The 26,557-nt window shown below is 48.4% G+C and overlaps 1 protein-coding gene across 7 annotated transcripts in view; it reads right to left on the reverse strand.

Annotated features, from left to right (window-relative positions):
• The window catches only part of SLC2A9 (solute carrier family 2 member 9), a 524,193-nt gene that overhangs the window by 203,153 nt on the left and 294,483 nt on the right, over positions 1-26,557 (reverse strand). For 5 of the 7 annotated variants that reach the window (XR_011030521.1, XM_068277492.1, XM_068277464.1 and 2 more), the window contains exons 11-12: positions 22,661-22,736; positions 17,330-17,413 (exon numbers count right to left, since the gene is read on the reverse strand). Coding sequence is in view for 5 of the 7 variants with exons in the window: in XM_068277492.1 (XP_068133593.1) it covers positions 17,330-17,413; positions 22,661-22,736 (160 nt within the window). In the remaining 2 variants the exon portion in view is untranslated. Of the gene's footprint in view, positions 1-11,650; positions 11,768-17,329; positions 17,414-22,660; positions 22,737-26,557 lie in introns of all 7 variants that reach the window. The other 2 variants (XR_011030522.1, XM_068277473.1) reach the window with 2 other exon arrangements.

A 26,557-nucleotide genomic window follows, 5' to 3' on the forward strand; every position in this document is an offset into this window, starting at 1 on the left:
ATATTTTAATTAACATAACTAATGTAACTTAATGACAGTACGTTTGTTTAGGCTGAAGGTCCTCTTTAAAGAGGAATTGTAACCAAGGGTTGAACTTCATCACAATCATTAACTAATACCCCTTTTTCAATGAGAAATTGCTTCTTTTTCCCAAATAAATCATCACAAGGGGGGGGGGGGGGGGGTCTGTAAGGCTGATATTGTGGTGAAACCCCTCCCAAAGTGTGATGTCAATACCTAGGTCCTGACAGTTTCCTGTCTGTGAGCCTGGTTGCATTGTGGGAAATAAGAGCTGTTTCTAACTGCCACACAACCTAACTGCCACTCAAGCTATAAAAGACAACCTTTTAACCACCACATTGTTAGGGGGAGGGGGGTTGTGGTTATAGATAATGGCAGTTGGTGCTGTCTGTTTTTTTTCATGTCTGCCAGTAGTAAAGATGATTACGTGCAGGCTGATTATGGATGAAACAATAGAAACAAATTACATGGTGAATATCAATCATTTCTTGATCTCTTGTCTATTTTTTAACTTCTCACTTTGCAGTGTATTGATTTAATTGTATCCCTTTCCCTTAAGTTCCTCTTTAAATGCCTGCTCATAATTTTAATAAAGTATTTCTCCACTATTGTCTGACTTCATCTAAAAGTAATACTTAGATGTACCATTTTAGGTTACTGACTATCATTGAGAAAATTTATTTTAAATGTCCTCGATTAGTGTCAAAACAAGGTTAATCACAGACTGCTGTCACTGTCAACATGCACTTATTGTTGCCTGGAAACAATAGCTTCCTAGGTGTGCCATAATTCTTTTGTAAGAAAATGCTCTATATTCTAAAAACATAATAACAGTAAAGAGCTCCTCAAGCAGGGTGATTGTACAGTAGTGGCAAAACAAAATAGAACAATTTAATTGAAAGTAGCAATAACAAAATAATACCATATGGTCACAGTCTCAAGCTAAAACAATTTTTAATGTCTAGTTAACTGATAGCATAACGCAGTAGCATAATGACAATCAGCCCCCCCCCCCCCCTTCCCCAGCAAAACTTTGATGGAGACCTCAACATTGCCCATATCGACCCGCCACCGAATATGCCCCCTCCCAACACCCCCCACAGTGACTGCCACAGACTCAAATGCCATAGGCAGGGCTGTGGAGTCGGAAGTCGAGGAGTCAGAGCAATTTTGAGTACCTGAAGTCGGAGTCAGTGGTCTCAATAAACTGAGGATTCGGATGATTTTTGTACAAACTGCCAAATCCTGATACAAATTAGACTAAGGAGTCAGAGTTGGAAAATTTTGGGTTCCTGGAGTCGGAGTCGGTGGTTTCATAAACTGAGGAGTCTGAGATGGAGTCGGACGATTTTTGTACCGACTCCACAGCCCTGGCCATAGGTCAATCTGGAGGCTGTGGTGGACTCCAACATTGGAGATAAGGTGAGCAATAGGGGCCCCGCCTCTCTGGCATTCCTGCAATTGTATGGGGCTTCTACCTATAGTTACACTTTTGGTTTAACCTAGGAATATTGTCATATTTCATCCAGAGGACCACATCTTGTGGAAGTTTTCAAATAAACCTGTAACTGTAGCAGTCACTTTCTGTCTTACTTAATGTGATCAGCTGTAAGCAGGCCACCACGTGCGTGTTTTTAATCACAGATGTCACAAGGCATCACTCAACAAGTGTTCTGACCTGTAGGTCTGTGCATAGGCAACAGATGCCAGACTTTACATAATGTGCAAAAACTTTTAACGCATGCGCATAGGTATGCTGCTCCTGAAGATGCGCATGCACAAACAGGAGCATGACTGGTAAACAAGCAATTTATTTAAGGGCAGCTCCGACAACAGGACGGTGCTTTAATGTCTACAGCTCAGAGTGTTTCCGCTGCATTTTTCACTAATCATTAGTTATCTACCTGTTTTAATCCAGTTTGCCTACTTCACCTTAACTGATTTCCACCTTCCTTGTCTTCAGCTTGACTCTTGCTTCTGAGTGAGCTTTGCCTATCCTGACCTCTGATTATGTATATTTGCTACCTATTATAACTATCAGCTTATTTTACTTTGTCTCCAAACAAAAAGTCTCCACACACTCCTAGCAAACCACATTTCCTGTCCTTCTTGTCAAAGTAGTCCATTACAGTTGGTGGCCCATCATTCCTTTTGGGGTGATGCTCTGGTGAAGGTCAATAGCCACTTAGACATGTACCTTAGGACAGCATACACCAGTTTGTTTCTCTGCGATGCTTGGCTACCATTGTAATCTGTCAAATGAACCTATGCTCAAGATACTTGATGGTGGGTGGTAGTTTATTTCCCAAGAGAAAGACATTAGCTGTGATATTTATTTTTAAAGTTCTTTTGATCATTATCATCATCATTATTAATTCTCTTCCAGTAGTTGGTCAATACTTTTACAGAACAACCAAGTACAGTATAGATCATGCTCAGTACAGCCTCGGACAGGCCCACCGAACCACCGATGGTTCCATCGGTGGGCCCCGGCCGTCCCGCCTCCTGGGGGCCCCAGTGCTAAAAAGGAGGGGGGCTAAGCGCAGGAAGGGGGGACATTGTGCACAGATCGGCGGGGAGGGGCGGAAGCCTCCCCCCCCCTCCCTCACCTAGGGGCCCCCCTTCCGCGCTCCCCCCCTCTCCAGAATTGCAGCCAGCGGCAGCAGCGGGGATGAATCACTTAACGGCATGACACGGAGATCCATAGCTCTGCGTGCCGCTGGCTGGTCTGGTCTCTCTCTGGCTCCTGAACTGACTGTCCAATCACGCTCTCGCAGGAAGTGCTGCGAGAGCGTGATTGGACAGTCAGTTCAGGAAACAGAGAGAGGCCAGACCAGCCAGCGGCACGCAGAGCTATGGATCTCCAGTCGTCATGCTGGTAAGTGATTCATCCCCGCTGCTGCCGCTGGCTACAATTCTGGAGGGGGGGCCCCTAGGTGAGGGAGGGGGGTTTCTGGTGCCTGCTGCCCACATTACGATTTTCAGGTGTCTGCTGCCCACATTACGATTTTCAGGTGTCTGCTGCCCACATTACGATTTTCAGGTGTCTGCTGCCCACATTACGATTTTCTGGTCACTGCTGCCCACATTACGATTTTCAGGTGTCTGCTGCCCTCATTGCGATTTTCAGGTGTCTGCTGCCCACATTACGATTTTCTGATCACTGCTGCCCACATTACGATTTTCTGATCACTGCTGCCCACATTGCGATTTTCTGATCACTGCTGCCCACATTGCGATTTTCTGGTGACTGCTGCCCACATTACGATTTTCAGGTGTCTGCTGCCCACATTGCGATTTTCAGGTGTCTGCTGCCCACATTACGATTTTCTGGTCACTGCTGCCCACATTACGATTTTCTGATCACTGCTGCCCACATTGCGATTTTCAGGTGTCTGCTGCCCACATTACGATTTTCTGGTCACTGCTGCCCACATTACGATTTTCAGGTGTCTGCTGCCCACATTGCGATTTTCAGGTGTCTGCTGCCCACATTACGATTTTCTGGTGACTGCTGCCCACATTGCGATTTTCTGGTGCCTGCTGCCCACATTGCGATTTTCTAATGCCTGCTGCCCACATTGCGATTTTCTGGTGTCTGCTGCCCACATTGCGATTTTCTGGTAACTGCTGCCCACATTGCGATTTTCTGGTGTCTGCTGCCCACATTGTGATTTTCAGGTGTCTGCTGCACACATTGTGATTTTCAGGTGTCTGCTGCACACATTGTGATTTTCAGGTCTCTGCTGCCCACATTACGATTTTCTGGTCACTGCTGCCCACATTGCGATTTTCAGGTGTCTGCTGCCCACATTACGATTTTCTGGTCACTGCTGCCCACTTTTGGGGGGGGGGTATCTGCCACCAACCTGATTGCATTTTGGGGGGGTATCTGCCGCCAATTTGATTGCATTTTGTGGGGGTATCTGCCGCCAACCTGATTGCATTTTGTGGGGTATCTGCCGCCTACCTGATTGCATGTTGTGGGGGTATCTGCCGCCAACCTGATTGCATTTTGTCGGAAAATCTGCTGCGATTTGACTACTTGATGAATTATCATGAGGCATGTAACTACTTGAATATTTTATCTAAAATGTATCTGGTCGGACCTAATCTCTGTGAATAACACCGCTACTTATGTTGTGTTTTTTTTTTTTTTAAGTCTGCCCATGACTCATCGTGACCACGCCGATGTTCCAGTGCGTGGTGACACCCATTTACTTTCGCTGCGGCGCGCTGCGCGCGCCGCATGTGGACATATCCCTATTGGAGACTGTCCTCAGAAGTGCTCACAATCTTTTCCCTACCATAAACTCATGCAAAATTTCTAGAGTACATGTGTATGTGAGCCCAAAATGGGGGGGGGGGGGGCGAGGAGGAGGGGATCGGGGGGGGGGGGGGGGGGGGGCCCCGGGCTGAAACTTCCTTGGTGGGCCCTTAGTGTCCCAGTCCGACCCTGGCTCAGTACATAATCTAAAACACTGGAGATGGATGGGCTATACTGGTGTTTTCTGCAGGGTGTCATATTATACAGTATGTTCGGTGCAAAATTATAAATAGCCCTTATTATGATGTAATTGAAACCTTGTTTAAAGAGGAAAAATAATGGTTCCATCCAGGTCTGGACATTTGTACTTTTAGGTCAGTTTTCCATCTCTGCACAAAAGTATGTTTAATCTCCATTTCAGAGTTGGGTCAAATGTGAATATAATTAAGATACAAGACCTTCTCCTTAGCATAGTTTAAACATATAAAGTTATTGGTGTCTAATGCCCCCCTCCCTCCTGTATTGCAGTTTTCTGTCATCTAGCGGCCCCTTCCCTCCCCTATACAGTGCCCTGTTTGCTAGCAGCCCCCCTTTCTCCCCTATACAGTAACCTTAACTAATGCACAGCACTGCATAATATGTTGGCACTTTATAAATATAACTAGGTGACCTAAGCCCATTTAAAAACGAGCTCTAGGTCTGTGTGGAATCCCCATCCCCTCTCCTCCACTCCCCTCCCACCTCCCCTCTCCTCCACTCCCCACCCACCTCCATTCCCTACCACATCCCCTCTCCTCCACTCCCCACCCACCTCCCCTCCCCTCCCACCTTCCCTCTCCTCTCCTCTCCTCCACTCCCCTCCCACTCTCTGCCACAGTGTCATGCGCGCACCCGGCGCGCGTGCACCCGGCGCGTGCACGCCGCCCACTGACCCGCCGCCCGCTCGGTTCCCTGGTCCCACGCTATCCCTGTGTAGTGTTGTCCGTGCTGCGCAGTGCGCACAACAGTTCAGCACGGACAACGCTACACAGGGACAGCGCACGGACACAGGGGTTTTATTATGGAGGATACATAAATAAATAAATATACAGTACTCTAGTGTCTAGTGGCCCTGCTCTCTACCCTATACAGTTCCCTGGTGTCTTGTGGCCCCCCTCTTTACCCTTTACAGTTCCTGGGTGTCTTGTGGTCCTACCTCCCCTACCCTATACAGTTATCTGGTATCTAGTAGCCCCCCTTCCTCCCATATACAGTTCTCTGGTGTCTAGTGTCCCCCTCCCTCTCTACCCTATACAGTTCCCTGGTATCTTGTGGTCCTACCTCTCTTCTCTATACAGTTCTCTGGTTTCTAGTTGTCCCCTCCCTCCCCTATACAGTTCCCTGGTGTCTGGTGCTTTACCCCCATCCTCCCCATATGGCTTCCCAGGTGATCTAAGGCTTCTCCTCCAATATAGCTTCCCTGGTGGTCCAAACCTAATGCAAAGTGGGAAATTCACTTGCTGGCCAAATTTGATGGCTGTGGAGGCCAGATTTAGCCCATGGGCCATGAGTTTGACATGTATGATACAGAGTCAATGAAAGGCATAAAATACAGTTGAATTTTCATTCCCAGACATTTTTAAGTAATGGAAAATCTGAACAAGTCTAGTCTATCACTTTGTTAGATGATGATATTTATGCACACCTACATTGCGGGAGATACATTTTCCTGTCTGGAACTAGTGGTGGAATTTAGTAATATTCTGTACTCATCATTTAAAAGCCCTTTTCCAGACTTCCTGACTCCCATTGCAGGATTAAAGAGACACTGAAGCGAAAAAAAAATGATGATATTATGATTTGTATGTGTAGTACAGCTAAGAAATAGAACATTAAGATCAGATACATCAGTCTAATTGTTTCCAGTACAGGAAGAGTTGAGAAACTCCAGTTGTTATCTCTATGCAAACAAGCCATTAAGCTCTCCGACTAAGTTAGTCGTGGAGAGGGCTGTTATCTGACTTTTATTATCTCAACTGTTCCTGGACTATTTACTTTTCCTCTGCCAGAGTAGATGTCATTACTTCACAGACTGCTCTGAAAGAATCATTTTGAATGCTGAGTATTGTGTAATCTGCACATATTATAGAATAATGCAATGTTAGAAAAAAACACTATATACCTGAAAATAAAAGTATGAGAATATTTTCTTTGCTGCTAATCTTCTAGTAATTATTCATAGTATACAACCAATTCATTATATCATTATTTTTTTCCCTTCAGTGTCTCAGGAGTCTATGAGCTGTCCAAACACCTCCTCCATGACATCAACATCTGCAGGAGGTACAGTGGTCAGAAGGAGATGCAATAGGGCCTCACCAAGACCCTGCCTACCTCTTTCCTGTTTTCCAGAGGAGCACAGGAGGGGGTAAAAGCGAGGAGGCTGACAAGTTCAGTTGATAACTGTGTGCAGAGGATGGAACTCCCAATCTGTTAGCAGCTCGATACTTGTGCACAGATATCTGGGTCATGAGACTGAATTCTCCAAAGGGAATTTCTCTCAAACAGCTGCATGAAATCCTATGAGTAGTGGCCAGTGTGAGTAACAGCATACTCCATACTTCACGGGTACATTTATATGCAAACTGGAATTATTTATGGCTCATTGACCGCCTCTAACTTTGTATAGAATTAGATCAGTACAAAATAAACCATGTTTAAGATATAGTCCAATACGAAGAGGTAGTGTAAAGTTTGAATTGTCCCCGGGAAGTTATGATGGTATATTGATGACAATGTGTCAGTGTCATCATTGGTCCCTAAGTGCATGATGTTTAGAAAATCAGCTCATTGTATCCTTTATTTTTTTTACAGATTGTGCCAGAAGCAACTAAAGTGTGAGATGGAAAAGACTGAGGCTTTCACAAATGACAATGCCCCAGCTCACTCATCTCAAGCTGCAGCTGACAAAGCAAGGGCATGGGGCTTTGAGGTCGTGTTCCCAGAAAATAAAGATATACGCTAATTCTTGAAGTGGAAGAGTGGTTTACGGCATTGCAGAGTGGTTTAAGGCATTAAATCAATAACAGTATTTGGGATGTCAGAAAAACGCTTGGAAAAAATGTACTAACCTGGATGGTGACTACATAGAGAATAACTACAAATCAAAACAAAACAAACTTTCTGGATACATTTCTTAAAGGCGATAATTAACAATGTCTTCTTGTATGTAAGAAGACAGCTGGCAGGCACTGGTAAAAGCAATGCAGTTTTCTCTTTATTGCAGCAGGAGCGTAGAGGAGGCCCCCAGGTGGACAGCACCCCCCCCCCCCCCCCCCCCACCTTAATGACTGTAAGCAATAAAGAGAATACTGCATTGCTTTCACCTGTGCCTGCCAGCTGTCTTCTTATGTATCATTGACCATCTCTACTTATAAGGCTGATCGCTCAAACATTGCTAGCAAACAACTCTTAGACCTGTAGCTAGTGACTAGAGGCGCCCGATAAAAGTAGAAAAAGCTAAAAACGTCTTAAAAGAAAGGTAACTTTAAGCTTACTTTCAGTGATGAAAAGGTTTAGACAGTTTTATTAATAAGGACAAAAACAACGCGTTTCTTGGCCAGAAGCCACTTCCTCGGGTAAATAAGCCTTGTCCAAAGCTGTATCTAGCTCAGGGTGCCTTTTAGACCTCTTTTCCACGGGTGGCTGGACTGCTTGTTTGTCAGTCAGTTTAGCCCCCTGGCAGCCGTCCACAAGCACAAGCTTTTTTACTTAGAACATGCTATCTTTTTGTAAACATCTCCTTATTTAAGCAGCAGGGACAGACATACTATCCCAGGAAAAAAACACACATATAAGTAGATAAATACTTGTTCTACTTACATAACATATGTATTGTGCTGTCCACAGCGAGTGAGTAGGCAGGGGCTTTATTGTATATTACCTGCTCCCAGTGATTGCATCTCTTCCACTTCCTGGTTAGTTTGCAGGTGTCCTACAGCCAGAGAATTACCGTGCAGTTTCAGTCCCTGCATGGTAATTGACTAACTGTAGGACCTGCAAACCAACCAGGAAGTGGAGGAGATGTGATCACCAGTAGCAGGACTGCAGGTAATCTATATCAGTGGCGTACCTAGGGCATTTGGCACCCGGTGCTGGGTATTAAAAGACACCCCCCACACCCCTAAAAAATGGGCGTGGCCACAACCTGCGGCGTGCTTCGCGGCAAAAAATGGGCGTGGTCATGTGACCGGATGAGGGCGGAGCTAACTGTAATTTAAAGTATTAGCTAGTATAGTTGCCCCAGTATAGCTAGTAGTTTCCCCCAGTATAGCTGCCCCCAGTGAAGCTAGTATAGTTGCCCCCAATGAAGTTAGTATAGTTGCCTCCAGTATAGCTAGTTTAGTTGCCCCCAGTATAGCTAGTATAGTTGCCCCCAGTATAGCTGGTTTAGTTGCCCTAGTATAGCTAGTTTAGTTGCCCCCAGTATAGTTGGCCCCAGTATAGCTAGTATAGTTGCCCCCAGTATAGCTGGTTTAGTTGCCCCAGTATAGCTAGTTTAGTTGCCCCAGTATAGCTAGTTTAGTTGCCCCCAGTATAGCTAGTTTAGTTGCCCCCAGTATAGCTAGTTTAGTTGCCCCCAGTATAACTAGTTTAGTTGCCCCCAGTATAGCTGCCCCCAGTATAGCTAGTACACCTGCCCCCAGTATAGCTAGTATAGTTGCCCCCAGTATAGCTAGTATAGTTGCCCCCAGTATAGCTGGTATAGTTGCCCCCAGTATAGCTGGTATAGTTGCCCCAGTATAGCTGGTTTAGTTGCCCCCAGTATAGCTAGTATAGTTGCCCCCCAGTATAGCTAGTTTAGTTGCCCCCAGTATAGCTGCCCCCAGTATAGCTAGTATAGTTGCCCCCACTATAGCTGGTATAGTTGCCCCCAGTATAGTTGCCCCCAGTATAGCTAGTTTAGTTGCCCCCAGTATAGTTGCCCCCAGTATAGCTGGTATAGTTGCCCCCAGTATAGCTAGTTTAGTTGCCCCCAGTATAGCTAGTTTAGTTGCCCCCAGTATAGCTAGTTTAGTTGCCCCCAGTATAGCTAGTTTAGTTGCCCCCAGTATAACTAGTTTAGTTGCCCCCAGTATAACAAGTTTAGTTGCCCCCAGTATAGCTGCCCCCAGTATAGCTAGTATAGTTGCCCCCAGTATAGCTAGTATAGTTGCCCCCAGTATAGCTGGTATAGTTGCCCCCAGTATAGCTGGTATAGTTGCCCCCAGTATAGCTGGTATAGTTGTCCCCAGTATAGCTAGTATAGTTGCCCCAGTATAGCTGGTTTAGTTGCCCCCAGTATAGCTAGTATAGTTGCCCCCCAGTATAGCTAGTTTAGTTGCCCCCAGTATAGCTGCCCCCAGTATAGCTAGTATAGTTGCCCCCACTATAGTTGCCCCCAGTATAGCTAGTTTAGTTGCCCCCAGTATAGCTGCCCCCAGTATAGCTGGTATAGTTGCCCCCAGTATAGCTAGTTTAGTTGCACCCAGTATAGCTAGTTTAGTTGCACCCAGTATAGCTAGTTTAGTTGCCCCCAGTATAGCTGGTATAGTTGCCCCCAGTATAGCTAGTTTAGTTGCCCCCAGTATAGCTAGTTTAGTTGCCCCCAGTATTGCTGCCCCCAGTATAGCTGGTATAGTTGCCCCCAGTATAGCTAGTTTAGTTGCCCCCAGTATTGCTGCCCCCAGTATAGCTGGTATAGTTGCCCCCAGTATAGCTAGTTTAGCTGCCCCCAGTGTAGGTGCCCCAGGAGGGAGAAGCAGGGCTAGATGGAGGGGCTGTGGAGGCAGCGGTGGGGAGGGGGGGAAATATCCCCCCCCCCCTCCCTCACCTGGGACCCCTCCTTCTGCCTCTCTCTCCCCCTCCAGAATAGCGGCGACAAGTGCGGGGCGGCAGGAGGCGTATAGACAATTACTCACCTAATCTCCGCGTTCCCAGCGTCATGATGTTCAGGTCTCTGCCTCCAATGCCGCCCACTGTGCTTCCGCTAATCAGGAAGCATAGTGGGCGGCATTGAAGACGGAGACTTGTGACGTCATGACGCTGCGCTCCACGCTTGGAACGCGGAAATCAGGTGAGTAATTGTTCATACGCCTCCGGCCGCCCCGCACTTGTCGCCGCTACTCTGGAGGGGGAGAGAGAGGCAGAAGGAGGGGTCCCAGGTGAGGGAGGGGGGGATATTTCTCCCCTCCCCACCGCTGCCCCTCCTTCTAGCCCTGCTTCTCCCTCCTGCTGTGCTGCTGTGGGGGGTCGCGGTGACACCCCCCTGGGTGTCTGACACCCGGTGCGCCACGCCCCCCTGCGCACTATGGTAGGGACGCCACTGATCTATATATATAAAATCGGATGTATGTGTGTGTGTGTGTATGTATGTATGTATGTGCCGTGATCACTCGAAAACGCCTTGACCGATTTGAAAGAAACTTGGTATACAGATCCCTTACTACCTGGGATGATATGTTCTGGGGGTCTCGGGTCCCCCCTGCTTACCTGGGCAGAGCTACACAGAGCAAATCAGATTTCACCCATTCATGTCAATGGAAAAAATGTAAAAGGCTGCCATTCTCACAGAACTAAAGCCAGAGTCCCCAAACTTGGCACAGTTGGTCACTTGGTGACCGAGTTTGCACATCCAGGAAAAGTGGGTGGAGTATAAAACAGCCAATCAAATTTTAGCCATTCATTTTTAATGGGAAAATGTAAACTGCAGCCATTTATAGACTGTTAATCACGGGGTTCTCAAACTTGCCACACTTGGTCACTGGGTGACTGAGATTAAGATTCAGGAAAGTGGGTGGAGCCTACAACAGCCAATCAAAATTCACCTATTTATTTTCAAGGGGAATATGGGGAACTGCTGCTATTCTTACACTGTTAATGACAGAGGCTTCAAACCTGCTACAGTTGGTCATTGGGTGACTGGGGTCAAAATTCACTAAAGGGGCGGGGCCAAAAACAGCCTATTAGATTTCTTTGCTGGATAAACTGCTTTCATTGACATATTTTTGATGCCAGGAACCTGAAAGCTCACAAACTTGGTCATTGAGTGACTGTGTGTCAAGGTTACAAAAAGAGGGCAAGGCCAAAAACAAATTTCACTGGTCAAATATAAACTGCAGCCATTCTTACACTGTTAATGGCAGGGTTCTCAAACTTTGTACAGTTGATCACTGCGCACGAGTGAGACAGGCAACGCCCCCCTGACGAAGCCGGAAGCTGGCAAAACTGCGGTAGGGAGCCGCTCTCCTTCATGGGCCGCCACGCCGCCACATAGCAGCGCACTACGGAGGTGCTAACTGATCCAACTACCTACCTTTCGGTGGCCCATACTGACAGACTTACCATCTCACCTGTCCCAGCGCCTTCCGGGTCCTAAGCTGATGCATCCACACATCATGGGTAAATAATACATTATGCTTCAGGATGATGAACTCTACGCTTCTGCCAGACTGGGTATTCCTGTGAATATGCCATCTGGACTGGTCACATCGTGGATTGGGTGAGATACCAATATACAAACTTTCATCTGCTTGCTACATGCTTTGAGCACGGCTTAAAGTGATCCTTACGTCTATTAAAAAAAATGAGATTTACTGACCTGGGGCTTCCCTCAGCCCCCTGCAGCTGATCGGTGCCCTCGCAGCCCCGCTCTGATGCTCCAGGACATGCCGGCGAACACTTCCGGTTTGGCCGTCACCAGCCGACAGGCATGGGAACGCGAGTGATTCTTTTCGTTCCCAGCCATAATATCGCCCCCTATGCTGCTATTGCGGCCAGGAGGCATCGAAGCGGGGCTGCGAGGGCACCGATCAGCTGCAGGGGGCTGAGGGAAGCCCCAGGTGAGTAAATCTCATTTTTTTTAATAGACTTAAGGTTCACTTTAACTAATACACCAGATACAAGGTACAGGAAGATCCTGTCTGCATTTGTTGCTTGGAAGCTGCTTTGCTAATTGCTGGAATGAAGGTGGCAATCTGGATTGTGCTTGCTGTGAACTCTCATTGCTGCTTATGCATTCAGGGGCTTAAGCTGTTATAAGCATGAGTTGTGCGCTGTTGCATATGCTATATATCGTGTGGATTGGTTACTTCTCACCCAGACTGCTGCTTTTAACTTCTGCATTCAGGCATTGAAGCGAATTGAAGAACAGTCTACCTATTGACAACTCCCTGTCTATCTGCTCCTTATTAATTCCATGTGTGTGTGTATGGTGCACCGTTGTTTGGTTTGTGCTCTGTGTATGTGTGGCGGGGTGGCCATCCCATGCGCTTTTAATATGTATTTTTTCTAGAAATTTTGTAGTAGCAATAAAGGAATAGTTTGTAATTTTATAAAATTTAGTTACCGTTGTTTTTTCAATTCATGACACGTATGTGAGCCTTATTGAACCACTTCAACTATTGAGTAATTTTGTGACTGGGATTAATATTCTGGAAAATGGGTGGAGCCTACAACAGCCAATCAAAATTCACCTGGTTATTTTCAAGGGGAATATTTAAATTGCTGCCAAAAACAGCCAATCAGATTTGATTAATTTCAATGGGAATATACAAATGATTGATACCAAGGACCCCAAAGCTCATAAACTTGGTAATTGAGTGACTATAGGTCAAGGTCAGAAAAGTGGGCAGCGCCAACAACTAAATTTTTTACATGAGAAAATACAAACTGCAACCATTCTTACACTGTTAATGGCAGGGTTCCCATACTTGACACAGTTGGCCACTGGGTGACTGGGATTAATAGTTAGAAAACGGGTGGAGCCTACAACAGCCAATAAAAATTCACCTATTGATTTTTCAAGAGGAATGTTTACATTGCTACCCGTCTTACACTGTTAATGGCAGAGGCCTTAATCCTGACACAGTCAGTCATTGGGTAGCTGGGGTACAAATTCACTAAAGGAGGTGGAGCCAAAAACAGCCAATCAGATCTGTTAGATTAATTTCAGCCATTCTGTTATTGGCAGGGGTTTCAAACTAGACACAGTTGGTCACTGGATGACTGAGATTAATATTCAGGAAAGTGGGTGGAGCCTACAATAGCCAATCAAAATTTACCTATTGATTTTCAAGGGGAATATGTACATTGCTGCCATTCTTACACTCTTAATGGCAGATGCCTCAAATCTGGCACAGTCAGTCACTGGAAGACTGGGAATTAAATTCGGAAAACGGGGCGGGCTACAAACAGCAATCAGATTTGTTTAATTTTAATGGAAAAATGCAACTTATTGATGCCAAGGACCGCAAAGCTCATAAACTTGGTCATTGAGTGACTGTATGTCAAGGTTAGAAACAGCCAAAAACAACTAACTTTTTACATGGGAAAATATAAACTGCAGCCATTCTTATGTTAATAGCAGGGTTCTCAAACTTGACATCGTTGGTCACTGGGTGACTGGGATTAATATTCAGAAAAGTAAGTGGAGTCTACAACAGCCAATCAAAATTCACCTTTTGATTTTCAAGGGGAATATTGAAATTTCTGCCATCCTTACACTGTTAATGGCAGAGGCCTTAAAATGTGCTACAGTCGGTCATTAAATGACTGTGGTTCAAATTCACTAAAGGGGCAGAACCACAAACAGCCAGATTTTTTTTGTTGGATAAACTGCTTCCAGGCACACAATTTTGATGCCAGGAACTCGAACGCTCACAAACTTGGTCATTGAGTGACTGTGTGTCAAAGTTACAAAAACTGGGTGGAGTAAAAAACAGAGTTTCCTGGGAAAATGTTAACTGCAGCCCTTCTACACTGTTAAAGATGAACTCCAGTGAAAATAATGTAATAAAAAAGTGCTTCATTTTTGCAATAATTATGTATAAATGATTTAGTCAGTGTTTGCCCATTGTAAAATCTTTTAAATCCCTGATTTACATTCTGACATTTATTACATGGTCACATTTTTACTGCTGGTAGGTGATGTAGCTGCTGCATGCTTTTTTTGGCAATTGGAAACAGCTGTAAACAGCTATTTCCCACAATGTAACAAGGTTCACAGACAGGAAACTGCCAGGAGTACCACGGTCCTCAGAGTTTCTTGTGGGAGGGGTTTCACCACAATATCAGTCATACAGCGCCCCCTGATTGTCTGTTTGTGAAAAGGAACAGTTGGTTACTGGGTGATTGGGATTAATATTCAAAAAAGTGGGAAGAGCCTAAGAAAGTCAATCAATATTCACCTGTTGATTTTCAAGGGGAATATTAAAATTGCTGCCATTCTTGCTCTGTTAATGGCACAAGCCTCAAACCTGGTACAGTTGATCATTGGGTCACTGGGCTTCAAATTCAGAAAAGGGGGTGGAGCCAAAAACAGCTAATCAGATTTGTTTTTAATGATGCCAGGGACCCGAAAGCTCACCAACGTGGTAATTTAGTGACTGTGTGTCCAGGTTACAAAAAGTGGGAAGAGCCAAAAACAAATTTTACTGTGAAAATATAAACTGCAGGCCTTCTTACACTGTTAATGGCAGGGTTCTCAGACTTTGCTCAGATGGTCTCTGGGTGACTGAGATTAATATTCAGGGAAGTGGGTGGAGCCTATAATAGCCAATCAAAATTCACCTGTTGATTTTCAAGGGGAATATTTAAATTTCTACCATTTTTACACTGTTAATAAGAGATGCCTCAAACCTGCTACAGTTGGTGATTGGGTGGCTGGGGTTCAAAGAGATTGATGGAGTCACAAACAGCCAATCTGATTTATTTAATTTCTATGGGAATATACAAATTATTGATGCCAAAGCTCACAAAAGTGGGTGGAGCCGACACCAGCCAAATACATACCCAGGCAACGCCGAGTCATCAGCTAGTCCTATATAATAAAACCCTAATGTCCCTGTGTCGGTCCCTGTGTCAGTGCTTTTTTGCACTGCACATGTGTAGGGACAGACGCAGAGACACTGTGGAGAGCCGGAGGAGGATAGGGCCAGAAGGGGCGGGCGGGCGTGCGTGCATGTGCGCGTCAGGCGCGTATGTCAGGCGGGTGAGTGCGGCGGGCACGCGCAAGCGCGGCGGTATTAGTGACAGACCTAGCCCGTTTTTAAACGGGCTAAGTCACTAGTGTATTATAGTGCTGGACACCAGTTATGACATCTTGTTACTAACACCATTCAATGTTTTAAAAATGTCCCAAAACATTAAATAATGTTAGTAACAAGATGTCATTACCAGCATCACCCTGCGTCATAATTTTGCAGTGCTATTTTTAAATGTACTTTATTTGGAGGGAAAAGGTATTCTTCATGAGAATAGCTACACTTCTGATCAAAGAAAAATTAGCCTCTTGTATGGAGATGATATCTGGGTTAAATTTGAAATACCAACATTTATTTCAACCATGTCTTTTAATCTTTTATTATGGGAATTTCATCTCCTTGAATTATGGAAGACAATTATACGCATTATAAAGCAACAAGAAAGCTCTGATTATGGCCAGAATAAACTTCGTAGTAACGAATGCCAGATATCTTTATCTGAGAAGAAAAAGACAGGTAGCTCTAGGATTCGACACCACGTGGATCTAAAGCGCACCTGAACTGTGCATAAAACGTTTGACTTTCACTACCTGGGGCTCCATGAGGTCCCTCAGTAACCTCTGGGAGCAACTCTGTAAGATGTGCAACTGGAACTCCAGTCGTGCATGCGGGGTCCTGCCCGTGCACCCTTCTTGATCTTGGTCCTGTCACCTGGAGCACTCTAGGCAGTTCATTCTTTTGAGAACTGTGCTTGCGCAGAACATGTTAGAGAATTGCATGCAGACAGGGCTCCACATGTGCAGTCGGTGCAACTGGAGTTCCAGTCGCATATCTGTGCAGTCGGTGCAACTGGAGTTCCAGTAGCATATCTTATGGAGCTGCCAGCAAGAGAACAGAGAGGACTCAGAGTACGCCAAGAGACCTCAAAGACTACTGGGGTTATGGGGGAAATGAGCTGAACTTACCCGGGGCTTCTAATGATCCCCCGCAGACATCCTGTGCCTGCGCAGCCACTCACCGATGCTCTGGCCCCGCCTCCTGTTCACTTCTGGAATTTCTGACTTTAAAGTCAGAAAACCACTGCGCCTGCCCGGCTGTGTCCTCGCTCCCGCTGATGTCACCAGGAGTGTACTGCGCAGACACAGACCATACTGGGCCTGCGCAGTATGCCCCTGGTGACATCAGCGGGATCGAGGACACAGCAACGCAGGCGCAGTGGTTTTCTGACTTTAAAGTCTGAAATTCCAGAAGTGAACGTGAGGCGGGGCCGGAGCATCGGTGAGTGGCTGCGCAGGCACAGGATGTCTGCGGGGGACCATTAGAAGCCCTGGGTAAGTTCAACTCATTTTCCCCCGACCCCCCTACAGTATCCCTTTAAGTAAATCCAGAAAATATTAAGTTAGCCAGAAGATAAGTAACTGAAAAGGTCTTCCTAAAGTTAGTAACAGAATGAAGTGCATCTATAGTAAGAACGTTCATCTCATCTGCTTCCATGAGAAGAAAAGACTGTATACCATAACTTTACAGGATGAATATAGTTGAATGTTGACTGGACTGTAAAGATGAACAAAAATTGAAAGTTCTAATTTACTCATCTCCAGATATTTAGGGAGAGCAAAGTCCCCGTTAACCGGAACTCAAGCTACTGGAAGTCAACTAACCACCATGGCTGAGAGATAATGGGGACTTTGTTTTTGGGGTGTTTGCAGCCTCCTAATACTGACCGAGCCCCCAGCGACATCTTGCAATCTTCCTCTTGCTCCTAGTGGGCTCCTTCCAGCTTCCGTCATCCGTGTCAGGGAGAAGCTGAAAGGCCAATAGGAGCGCGCTAGGAGCAAGAGGAAGGCTGCAAGACATCGCTGGAGGCTCGGTGAATATTGGGGGAGTGGGAGAGTTTTGTCTTTTTAGGCCAGTTGATCAAGCAACTGGCAAGCACATGTATCTGGCATCAGACAATCCCCGCTGGTGCCAGATCCCGGGGACTCTGCTGTACCTTGCTTGCTGTTTATAAAATATCTCTGAGCAAACTTATAAGACTCACTCAAATGAGGCCAAATGAGGCATTTGATTATTCCAAGGATAACCGAGTGGAGCATGAAACCAATATGTGGGTCCACAAGTCTCCCTGAAAATGCACATAGCCAATATCAACATTACTGTGTTGGTAAGGAGCTGCAACACACTGATAACTTGCACAAAATTTGTGTATTAAGAAAACTTTTAAAGGTAGATTGACCTCAGGACATTCAGTGATGTGCCATGGGTCACAGAAAGCCATAGCTATAAATCAAGAAAGTAGCTAGGGGGTAAGCACAAGTTGATATCATTGTAATAGCAAGTGCCCTCTTGAGGTTTGAACAGTTAGGGCTTGATTCACAAAGCGGTGCTAACCTACTTAGCACGTCTAAAGTCTTTAGACGTGCTAACCAGGGTGCTAAGTAGGTTAGCACCGGATTTCTCAATTGAGAAAACCGGTGCTAACCTACTTAGCACCCTGGTTAGCGCGCCTTAAGACTTTAGACGTGCTAAGTAGGTTAGCACCGCTTTGTGAATCAAGCCCTTAGTGTATAACATGCAATGCTTAAAGAGACTCTGAAGCCAAATAAAATCAATGCTTTAAACTTTTATTAATGTTAAGCACTATAGCTAGTGCTAAAACGCCGCATCCCCATGGCAAAATGAGGGGTTTATACCCCCAAATCCCCTGTGCTAACTGCGGTGAGTGCTTCCTGATTGAGGCAGAGCTTAGGGCTGTAGCTCTGCCTCTTCGCCGCTGATCGCCGCCCCTCACCGCCCCTCTCAATCTTTCTTCACTGAGAGGGGCGGGGAGAGGCAGAGATCCACGGGCAGATTGATGCGAATGGAGGCAGAGCTGCAGCTCAAAGCTCTGCCTCCATGGGAAGCAAAATCTACGACCAAGAAAGTCGTGGATTTTGCACAGGGGATTTGGGGGGTATAAACCCTTTGTTTTGCCGCGGGATGCGGCATTTTAGCACTAGCTATGGTGCTTAACATAAATAAAAGTTAAAAGCATTGATTTTATTTGGCTTCAGTGTTTCTTTAAAGTGAATGGTTACTGATTTAAAAATAAAAAAGTCAGATACTCACCTAAGGAGAGGGAAAGCTCGGTCCTAATGAACCTTCCCTCTCCTCTCCCGGTGCCCTCAGGATCCTCCGTTCAAATCACCTGCCGCGGGGAACTTCGGAAGTCTTCAGGAGCACTCGGGCTCCCAAAGACGGGCCACTCCATACTGCACACGCGCGAGTGTGTCATAGAGCCGCACAAGTGCATCATAGAGGGCGCTCGCGCATGCGCAGTATGGAGCGGCCCGTCTACTTCCGAAACCTCTCTTCGGCGGCCGAAGTGGCAGTATTTGACCGAACTGGTCGAATACTGCTACGGGGGATCCTGAGCGGGACCGGGCACCGGGAGAGGAGAGGGAAGTTTCATTAGAACCGAGCCTTCCCTCTCCTTAGGTGAGTATCTGACTTTTATTTTTAAAGTGGTACCCATTGGCTTTAAGTTTTGAAGCAGATGCATCTTGAGGGGTGTCTTGGGTTTATGTCAAAACTGCCACCACTTCACGAGGCAGTTAAGTGCTGCACTGATGTTCAGTAATTCATTTTTGAGAAGTAGGGGAGGAAAACCTGGGTTACAGAAAACTGAACCAAAAAGTCAAAGGGAGAGGTCAACTTAAACGCAAATAGCAAATTATCCTAATTTAGCAAGCTTGCGAGAGCCCCTCTGAGAAATCATAGAGGTGAGTAGCAGAGATTCTAGCAGATCAGAATGGCATACTTAGGTTTGTAGGCTTGCATTACAGAGGTTCTTTTATGCCTTTGGATCTGTACCATTTGGCCCCTATACTTCCTGTATAGGAAGTGGGAGTCAGGCTACTCTAAACACTCGCATGCAGTGATGTGTACTCTTCTGGGATCAGCAAGTTGCATCTATACAGGAATTTCTACACAACAGCAGACAGATTTTTGCCTTCAAGCAAACATTGCCTTAATAAGGGGGCCCTACGTGGCTCCAAAATATTGGCCATATACTCTTACATGGAACTAATAAAGATTAACTTTGGATGTGCCAGCTATTTCTTCTGTTGACCTCCTGCAGAGCTTTGATCCCTGGTGTTGCTATACCAGTCTGACCACCTTCAGAGCCTGAACCCTGGTGTCCCTGTCACAGATAGACCTCCTGCAGAGCCTGATCCCTGGTGTCCCTGTCCCAGATAGACCTCCTGCAGAGCCTGGGCCCTGGTGTCCCTGTCCCAGTCTGACCCCCTTCAGAGCCTAATCCCTGGTGTCCCTGTCCCAGTCTGACCTCCTGCAGAGCCTGGGCCCTGGTGTCCCTGTCCCAGTCTGACCCCCTTCAGAGCCTGATCCCTGGTGTCCCTGTCCCAGATAGACCTCCTGCAGAGCCTGGGCCCCGGTGTCCCTGTCCCAGTATGACTTCCTTTTAGGCCTGGGCCCTGGAGTCCTTGTCCCAGTCTGACCTCCTCCAGAGCCTGATCCCTGGTGTCCCTGTCCCAGATAGACCTCCTGCAAAGCCTGGGCCCTCGTGTCCCTGTCCCAGTCTGACCCCCTTCAGAGCCTGATCCCTGGTGTCCCTGTCCCAGATAGACCTCCTGCAGAGCCTGATCCCTGGTGTCCCTGTCCCAGTATGACCTCCTTTTAGGCCTGGGCCCTGGAGTCCTTGTTCCAGTCTGACCTCCTCCAGAGCCTGATCCCTGGAGTATCCTGTCCCAGTCTGACCTCCTCCAGAGCCTGATCCCTGGTGTCCATGTCGCAGTCTGACCTCCTGCAGAGCCTGATCCCTGTTGTCCCTGTCCCAGTCTGACCCCCTTCAGAGCCTGATCCCTGGTGTCCCTGTCCCAGATAGACCTCCTGCAGAGCCTGGGCCCTGGTGTCCCTGTCCCAGTATGACTTCCTTTTAGGCCTGGACCCTGGAGTCCTTGTCCCAGTCTGACCTCCTCCAGAGCCTGATCCCTGGTGTCCCTGTCCCAGATAGACCTCCTGCAAAGCCTGGGCCCTCGTGTCCCTCTCCCAGTCTGACCCCCTTCAGAGCCTGATCCCTGGTGTCCCTGTCCCAGATAGACCTCCTGCAGAGCCTGATCCCTGGTGTCCCTAACCCAGATAGACCTCCTGCAGAGCCTGGTCCCTGGTGTCCCTGTCCCAGTATGACCTTCTTTTAGGCCTGGGCCCTGGAGTCCTTGTTCCAGTCTGACCTCCTCCAGAGCCTGATCCCTGGAGTATCCTGTCCCAGTCTGACCTCCTCCAGAGCCTGATCCCTGGTGTCCATGTCGCAGTCTGACCTCCTGCAGAGCCTGATCCCTGGTGTCCTTGTCCCAGTATGACCTCCTTTTAGGCCTGGTCCTGGAGTCCTTGTCCCAGTCTGACCTCCTCAAGAGCCTGATCCCTGGTGTCCCTGATAGACCTCCTGTAGAGCCTGGGCCCTGGTGTCCCTGTCCCAGATAGACCTCCTGCAGAGCCTGGACCCTGGTGTCCCTGTCCCAGTCTGACCCCCTTCAGAGCCTAATCCCTGGTGTCTCTGTCCCAGTCTGACCTCCTGCAGAGCCTGGGCCCTGGTGTCCCTGTCCCAGTCTGACCCCCTTCAGAGCCTGATCCCTGGTGTCCCTGTCCCAGATAGACCTCCTGCAGAGCCTGGGCCCTGGTGTCCCTGTCCCAGTATGACTTCCTTTTAGGCCTGGGCCCTGGAGTCCTTGTCCCAGTCTGACCTCCTCCAGAGCCTGATCCCTGGTGTCCCTGTCCCAGATAGACCTCCTGCAAAGCCTGGGCCCTCGTGTCCCTGTCCCAGTCTGACCCCCTTCAGAGCCTGATGCCTGGTGTCCCTGTCCCAGATAGACCTCCTGCAGAGCCTGATCCCTGGTGTCCCTGTCCCAGATAGACCTCCTGCAGAGCCTGGTCCCTGGTGTCCCTGTCCCAGTATGACCTCCTTTTAGGCCTGGGCCCTGGAGTCCTTGTTCCAGTCTGACCTCCTCCAGAGCCTGATCGCTGGAGTATCCTGTCCCAGTCTGACCTCCTCCAGAGCCTGATCCCTGGTGTCCCTGTCGCAGTCTGACCTCCTGCAGAGCCTGATCCCTGGTGTCCTTGTCCCAGTATGACCTCCTTTTAGGCCTGGTCCTGGAGTCCTTGTCCCACTCTGATCTCCTCAAGAGCCTGATCCCTGGTGTCCCTGATAGACCTCCTGTAGAGCCTGGGCCCTGGTGTCCCTGTCCCAGTCTGACCCCCTTCAGAGCCTGATCCCTGGTGTCCTTGCCCCAGATAGGCCTCCTGCAGAGCCTGATCCCTGGTGTCCCTGTCGCAGATAGACCTCCTGCAGAGCCTGGGCCCTGGTGTCCCTGTCCCAGTATGACCTCCTTTTAGGCCTGGGCCCTGGAGTCCTTGTCCCAGTCTGACCTCCTCCAGAGCCTGATCCCTGGAGTATCCTGTCCCAGTCTGACCTCCTCCAGATTCTTATCCCTGGAGTATCCTGTCCCAGTCTGACCTCCTCAAGAGCCTGATCCTTGGTGTCCATGTCCCAGTCTGACCTCCTGTAGAGCCTGATGCCTGGTGCCGCTTTACAAGTCTGACCTCCGCCAGAGCGTGATCCCTTGTGTCCTTGTCCCAGTCTGACCTCCGCCAGAGCCTGATCCCTTGTGTCCCTGTCCCAGTCTGACCTCCGTCAGAGCCTCGTGTCCTTGTCCCAGTCTGACCTCCTTCAGAGCCTTGATCCCTGGTGTCACTATACCAATCTGACCTGCTGCAGAGCCTGAACCCTGGTGTCCCTGTACCGGCTGTTCCTATTTATCCTCCGCTCCAGCTCTGCTATTGCAAACATTTATTCAAGTGGCAAACACTTTAAGCTCTGGAAATGATAAGCTGCTTCTCCAAGCTGTCATCCTGAAAGCTTCAGAAATATGACTTGAGAAGCTGGAAATCCAGCGTGCCTGATAACAAGCTATTCCAACAGCTGAAGGCGCTCATTATTCCCCCATAGGATAGCCCCGCACAAGTTGAATTTGGCCAAGGCATCTAATCAGAGATGGAAACAGCCTGGATGCAAAACACTATGCAAATGCATTTATATATATATATATAGTATCACATTGAAATGTAACACACTTCATCCTATATGATATTTTATTTTTGATGTAAATAATGTAAGCCCCTTTTAATGATTCAGAGAGAGAACTCTTTTGAGATCATGTCCTTACTGCAAAGATATTTACAATACAAAGCCTGTAAGAACAGCATTAGCATAGCGCTTGAAGAAGATAGGCGTGTAGGATACAAACACATGAAGCATTCTAATTAAATAAGCTGATGCTTGTGTCAGCAGTTGCTCAGTGCTGCGGATGAGTCTTACCTGGTCCAATGCAGAATGATGCGATTACACCAAGAATGCACACGATGCTGACGTACGGTACCCATGGTGCTTTGTCCTGAAACAAAACGCCTCCGCATTAACTACCTTTCATTTACAAGAAGACACAAAAAGCCAGTACAGGGAATAAACAGATCCTAGAAATTCCATGCGACACTTTTTTCACATTTAAGGGATTATTTATAAAGAGTAGCAATCAGGGACCAGATTTCTGGAAAGGCCACAAAGATCCCAGGCCTTGGGCAGCTGCAGGCCAAGGGGCAGCTTTTCGTGAAAGAGGGGTTGCTACAGTATATACTGCAGTTTTAGAGCAGGTTCAGAGACGAGCAACAAAATTGATACGTGGGATGGAAGGTCTCACTTACCAAGAAAGGTTAGATAAACTGGGTTTATTTAGTCTAGAGAAAAGACGCCTTAGAGGGGATCTAATTAATATGTATAAATAAATCAGAGGGCAATATAATAGCTTGGCGGATGAACTTTTTGTCCCCAGGCCTTCTCAAAAGACTAGAGGACATGATCTGCGCATGGAGGAAAAACGTTTTAGCCACTTATTTAGGAAAGGGTTCTTTACAGTAAGAGTGATTAAAATGAGGAATGCATTGCAACAGCAAGTAGTTATGTTAAAGTCTATACCTGCATTTAAAGGGGGCTCAGATGCTTTCCTTACATTGAAAGACATCCATGGCTATAATTACTAGGTAATGCCCAGTAATGTTGATCCAGGGATTTTATCTGATTGCCATCTGGAGTCGGGAAGGAATTTTTTCCCTTTTGGGGCTAATTGGACCATGCCTTGTAAGGGTTTTTTGCCTTCCTCTGGATCAACAGGGATATGTGAGGGAGCAGGCTGGAGTTGTACTTTATTTCCTGGTTGAACTCGATGGATATATGTCTTTTTTCAACCCAAATAACTATGTAACATTGTAACTATATATGAGAGAGAAAGGTGGAAATGGGGAGCAACACATGAAAAGGTGAACTGATGTTCAAGGGAGCTCATGAAAGAGTGGGGCTGCTGTACATGGATGATACCCATGAAAGAGTGGGGCTGCTGTACATGGATGATACCCATGAAAGAGTGGGGCTGCTGTACATGGATGATACACATGAAAGAGTGGGGCTGCTGTACATGGATGATACACATGAAAGAGTGGGGCTGCTGTACATGGATGATACACATGAAAGATTGGGGCTGCTGTACATGGATGATACACATGAAAGAGTGGGGCTGCTGTACATGGATGATACACATGAAAGAGTGGGGCTGCTGTACATGGATGATACACATGAAAGAGTGGGGCTGCTGTACATGGATGATACACATGAAAGAGTGGGGCTGCTGTACATGGATGATACACATGAAAGAGTGGGGCTGCTGTACATGGATGATACACATGAAAGAGTGGAGCTGCTGTACATGGATGATACACATGAAAGAGTGGGGCTGCTGTACATGGATGATACACATGAAAGAGTGGGGCTGCTGTACATGGATGATACACATGAAAGAGTGGAGCTGCTGTACATGGATGATACACATGAAAGAGTGGGGCTGCTGTACATGGATGATACACATGAAAGAGTGGGGCTGCTGTACATGGATGATACACATGAAAGAGTGGGGCTGCTGTACATGGATGATACACATGAAAGAGTGGAGCTGCTGTACATGGATGATACACATGAAAGAGTGGGGCTGCTGTACATGGATGATACACATGAAAGAGAGGGGCTGCAGATAGAATAGGTGGGGCCCTGCGGCACAAGAAAGGGGAGTCACAACACTTGGCCTAGTGGCTGGAAAATTATAAATCCGGTCTCGGCAGCAATCAGAGCCTCTTTTGTGTTCTCCCACTTTTAAAAATTATGCAGAAATTAGATACAAAAATTCCTTTAAATACACGCAGCAGTGCCGACCTGTTTGACTTTTAATAAAAGTGTATAAACCAGTGGTCCTCAAACTACGGCCCGTGGGCTGAATGAGGTCCCCCATGGCTTGTTTACTGGCCCCCCTCGACACAAAATGTGTAACTTATAGATGCAGCTCACGGTACCTTTAAATATCGTCAGCCTGCATATAGAATAGCAGTGCTGGCACCACCCATCCACATACTGTAGAAGCCAGCGAGCAGTCATTCGCTGGCTTCCAATCCAACTCTGCAACAGGCGACACTGCTGTCCAACTGGACGCCAGGTTGTCACCTGGGTATGCTTCACTGTCTGGTGCACAAAGATGTTCTTCAGGTGCTGCATGACTGAGTGGCTGCTGCTGGGAGTTCTCCTCCAGGCATGATTGGGAGAAATCAATACCTAGGCATGGGCAGGCATGGGGCAGAGCACAGGAGCAGGCATGGGGCGCAGCACAGGGGCAGGCATGGGTCGCAGCACAGGAGCAGGCATGGGTCACAGCACAGGAGCAGGCATGGGGTGCAGCACAGGGGCAGCCATGGGGCGCAGCACAGGAGCAGGCATGGGTCGCAGCACAGGAGCAGGCATGGGGTGCAGCACAGGGGCAGCCATGGGGCGCAGCACAGGAGCAGGCATGGGTCGCAGCACAGGAGCAGGCATGGGGTGCAGCACAGGGGCAGCCATGGGGCGCAGCACAGGAGCAGGCATGGGTCGCAGCACAGGAGCAGGCATGGGGTGCAGCACAGGGGCAGGCATGGCAGTGCAGTACAGGGGCAGGCATGGCAGCGCAGTACAGGGGCAGGCATGGGGCAGAGCACAGGAGCAGGCAAGGGGCGCAGCACAGGGGCAGGCATGGCAGCGCAGTACAGGGGCAGGCATGGGGCGCAGCACAGGAGCAGGCATGGGGCGCAGCACAGGAGCAGGCATGGGGTGCAGCACAGGGGCAGCCATGGGGCGCAGCACAGGGGCAGCCATGGGGCGCAGCACAGGAGCAGGCATGGGGTGCAGCACAGGGGCAGCCATGGGGTGCAGCACAGGGGCAGCCATGGGGCGCAGCACAGGAGCAGGCATGGGTCGCAGCACAGGAGCAGGCATGGGTCGCAGCACAGGAGCAGGCATGGGGTGCAGCACAGGGGCAGCCATGGGGTGCAGCACAGGGGCAGCCATGGGGCGCAGCACAGGGGCAGCCATGGGGCGCAGCACAGGAGCAGGCATGGGGTGCAGCACAGGGGCAGCCATGGGGTGCAGCACAGGGGCAGCCATGGGGCGCAGCACAGGGGCAGCCATGGGGCGCGGCACAGGAGCAGGCATGGGTCGCAGCACAGGAGCAGGCATGGGGTGCAGCACAGGGGCAGCCATGGGGCGCAGCACAGGAGCAGGCATGGGTCGCAGCACAGGAGCAGGCATGGGGTGCAGCACAGGGGCAGCCATGGGGCGCAGCACAGGAGCAGGCATGGGTCGCAGCACAGGAGCAGGCATGGGGTGCAGCACAGGGGCAGCCATGGGGCGCAGCACAGGAGCAGGCATGGGTCGCAGCACAGGAGCAGGCATGGGGTGCAGCACAGGGGCAGGCATGGCAGCGCAGTACAGGGGCAGGCATGGCAGCGCAGTACAGGGGCAGGCATGGGGCAGAGCACAGGAGCAGGCAAGGGGCGCAGCACAGGGGCAGGCATGGCAGCGCAGTACAGGGGCAGGCATGGCAGCGCAGTACAGGGTCAGGCATGGGGCGCAGCACAGGGTCAGGCATGGGGCGCAGCACAGGAGCAGGCATGGGTCGCAGCACAGGAGCAGGCATGGGGTGCAGCACAGGGGCAGCCATGGGGCGCAGCACAGGAGCAGCCATGGGTCGCAGCACAGGAGCAGGCATGGGGTGCAGCACAGGGGCAGCCATGGGGCGCAGCACAGGAGCAGGCATGGGTTGCAGCACAGGAGCAAGCATGGGGTGCAGCACAGGGGCAGCCATGGGGC

Source organism: Hyperolius riggenbachi, chromosome 1, assembly GCF_040937935.1.
Source record: "Hyperolius riggenbachi isolate aHypRig1 chromosome 1, aHypRig1.pri, whole genome shotgun sequence".
In the NCBI taxonomy this organism is placed as follows: Eukaryota; Metazoa; Chordata; class Amphibia; order Anura; family Hyperoliidae; genus Hyperolius; species Hyperolius riggenbachi.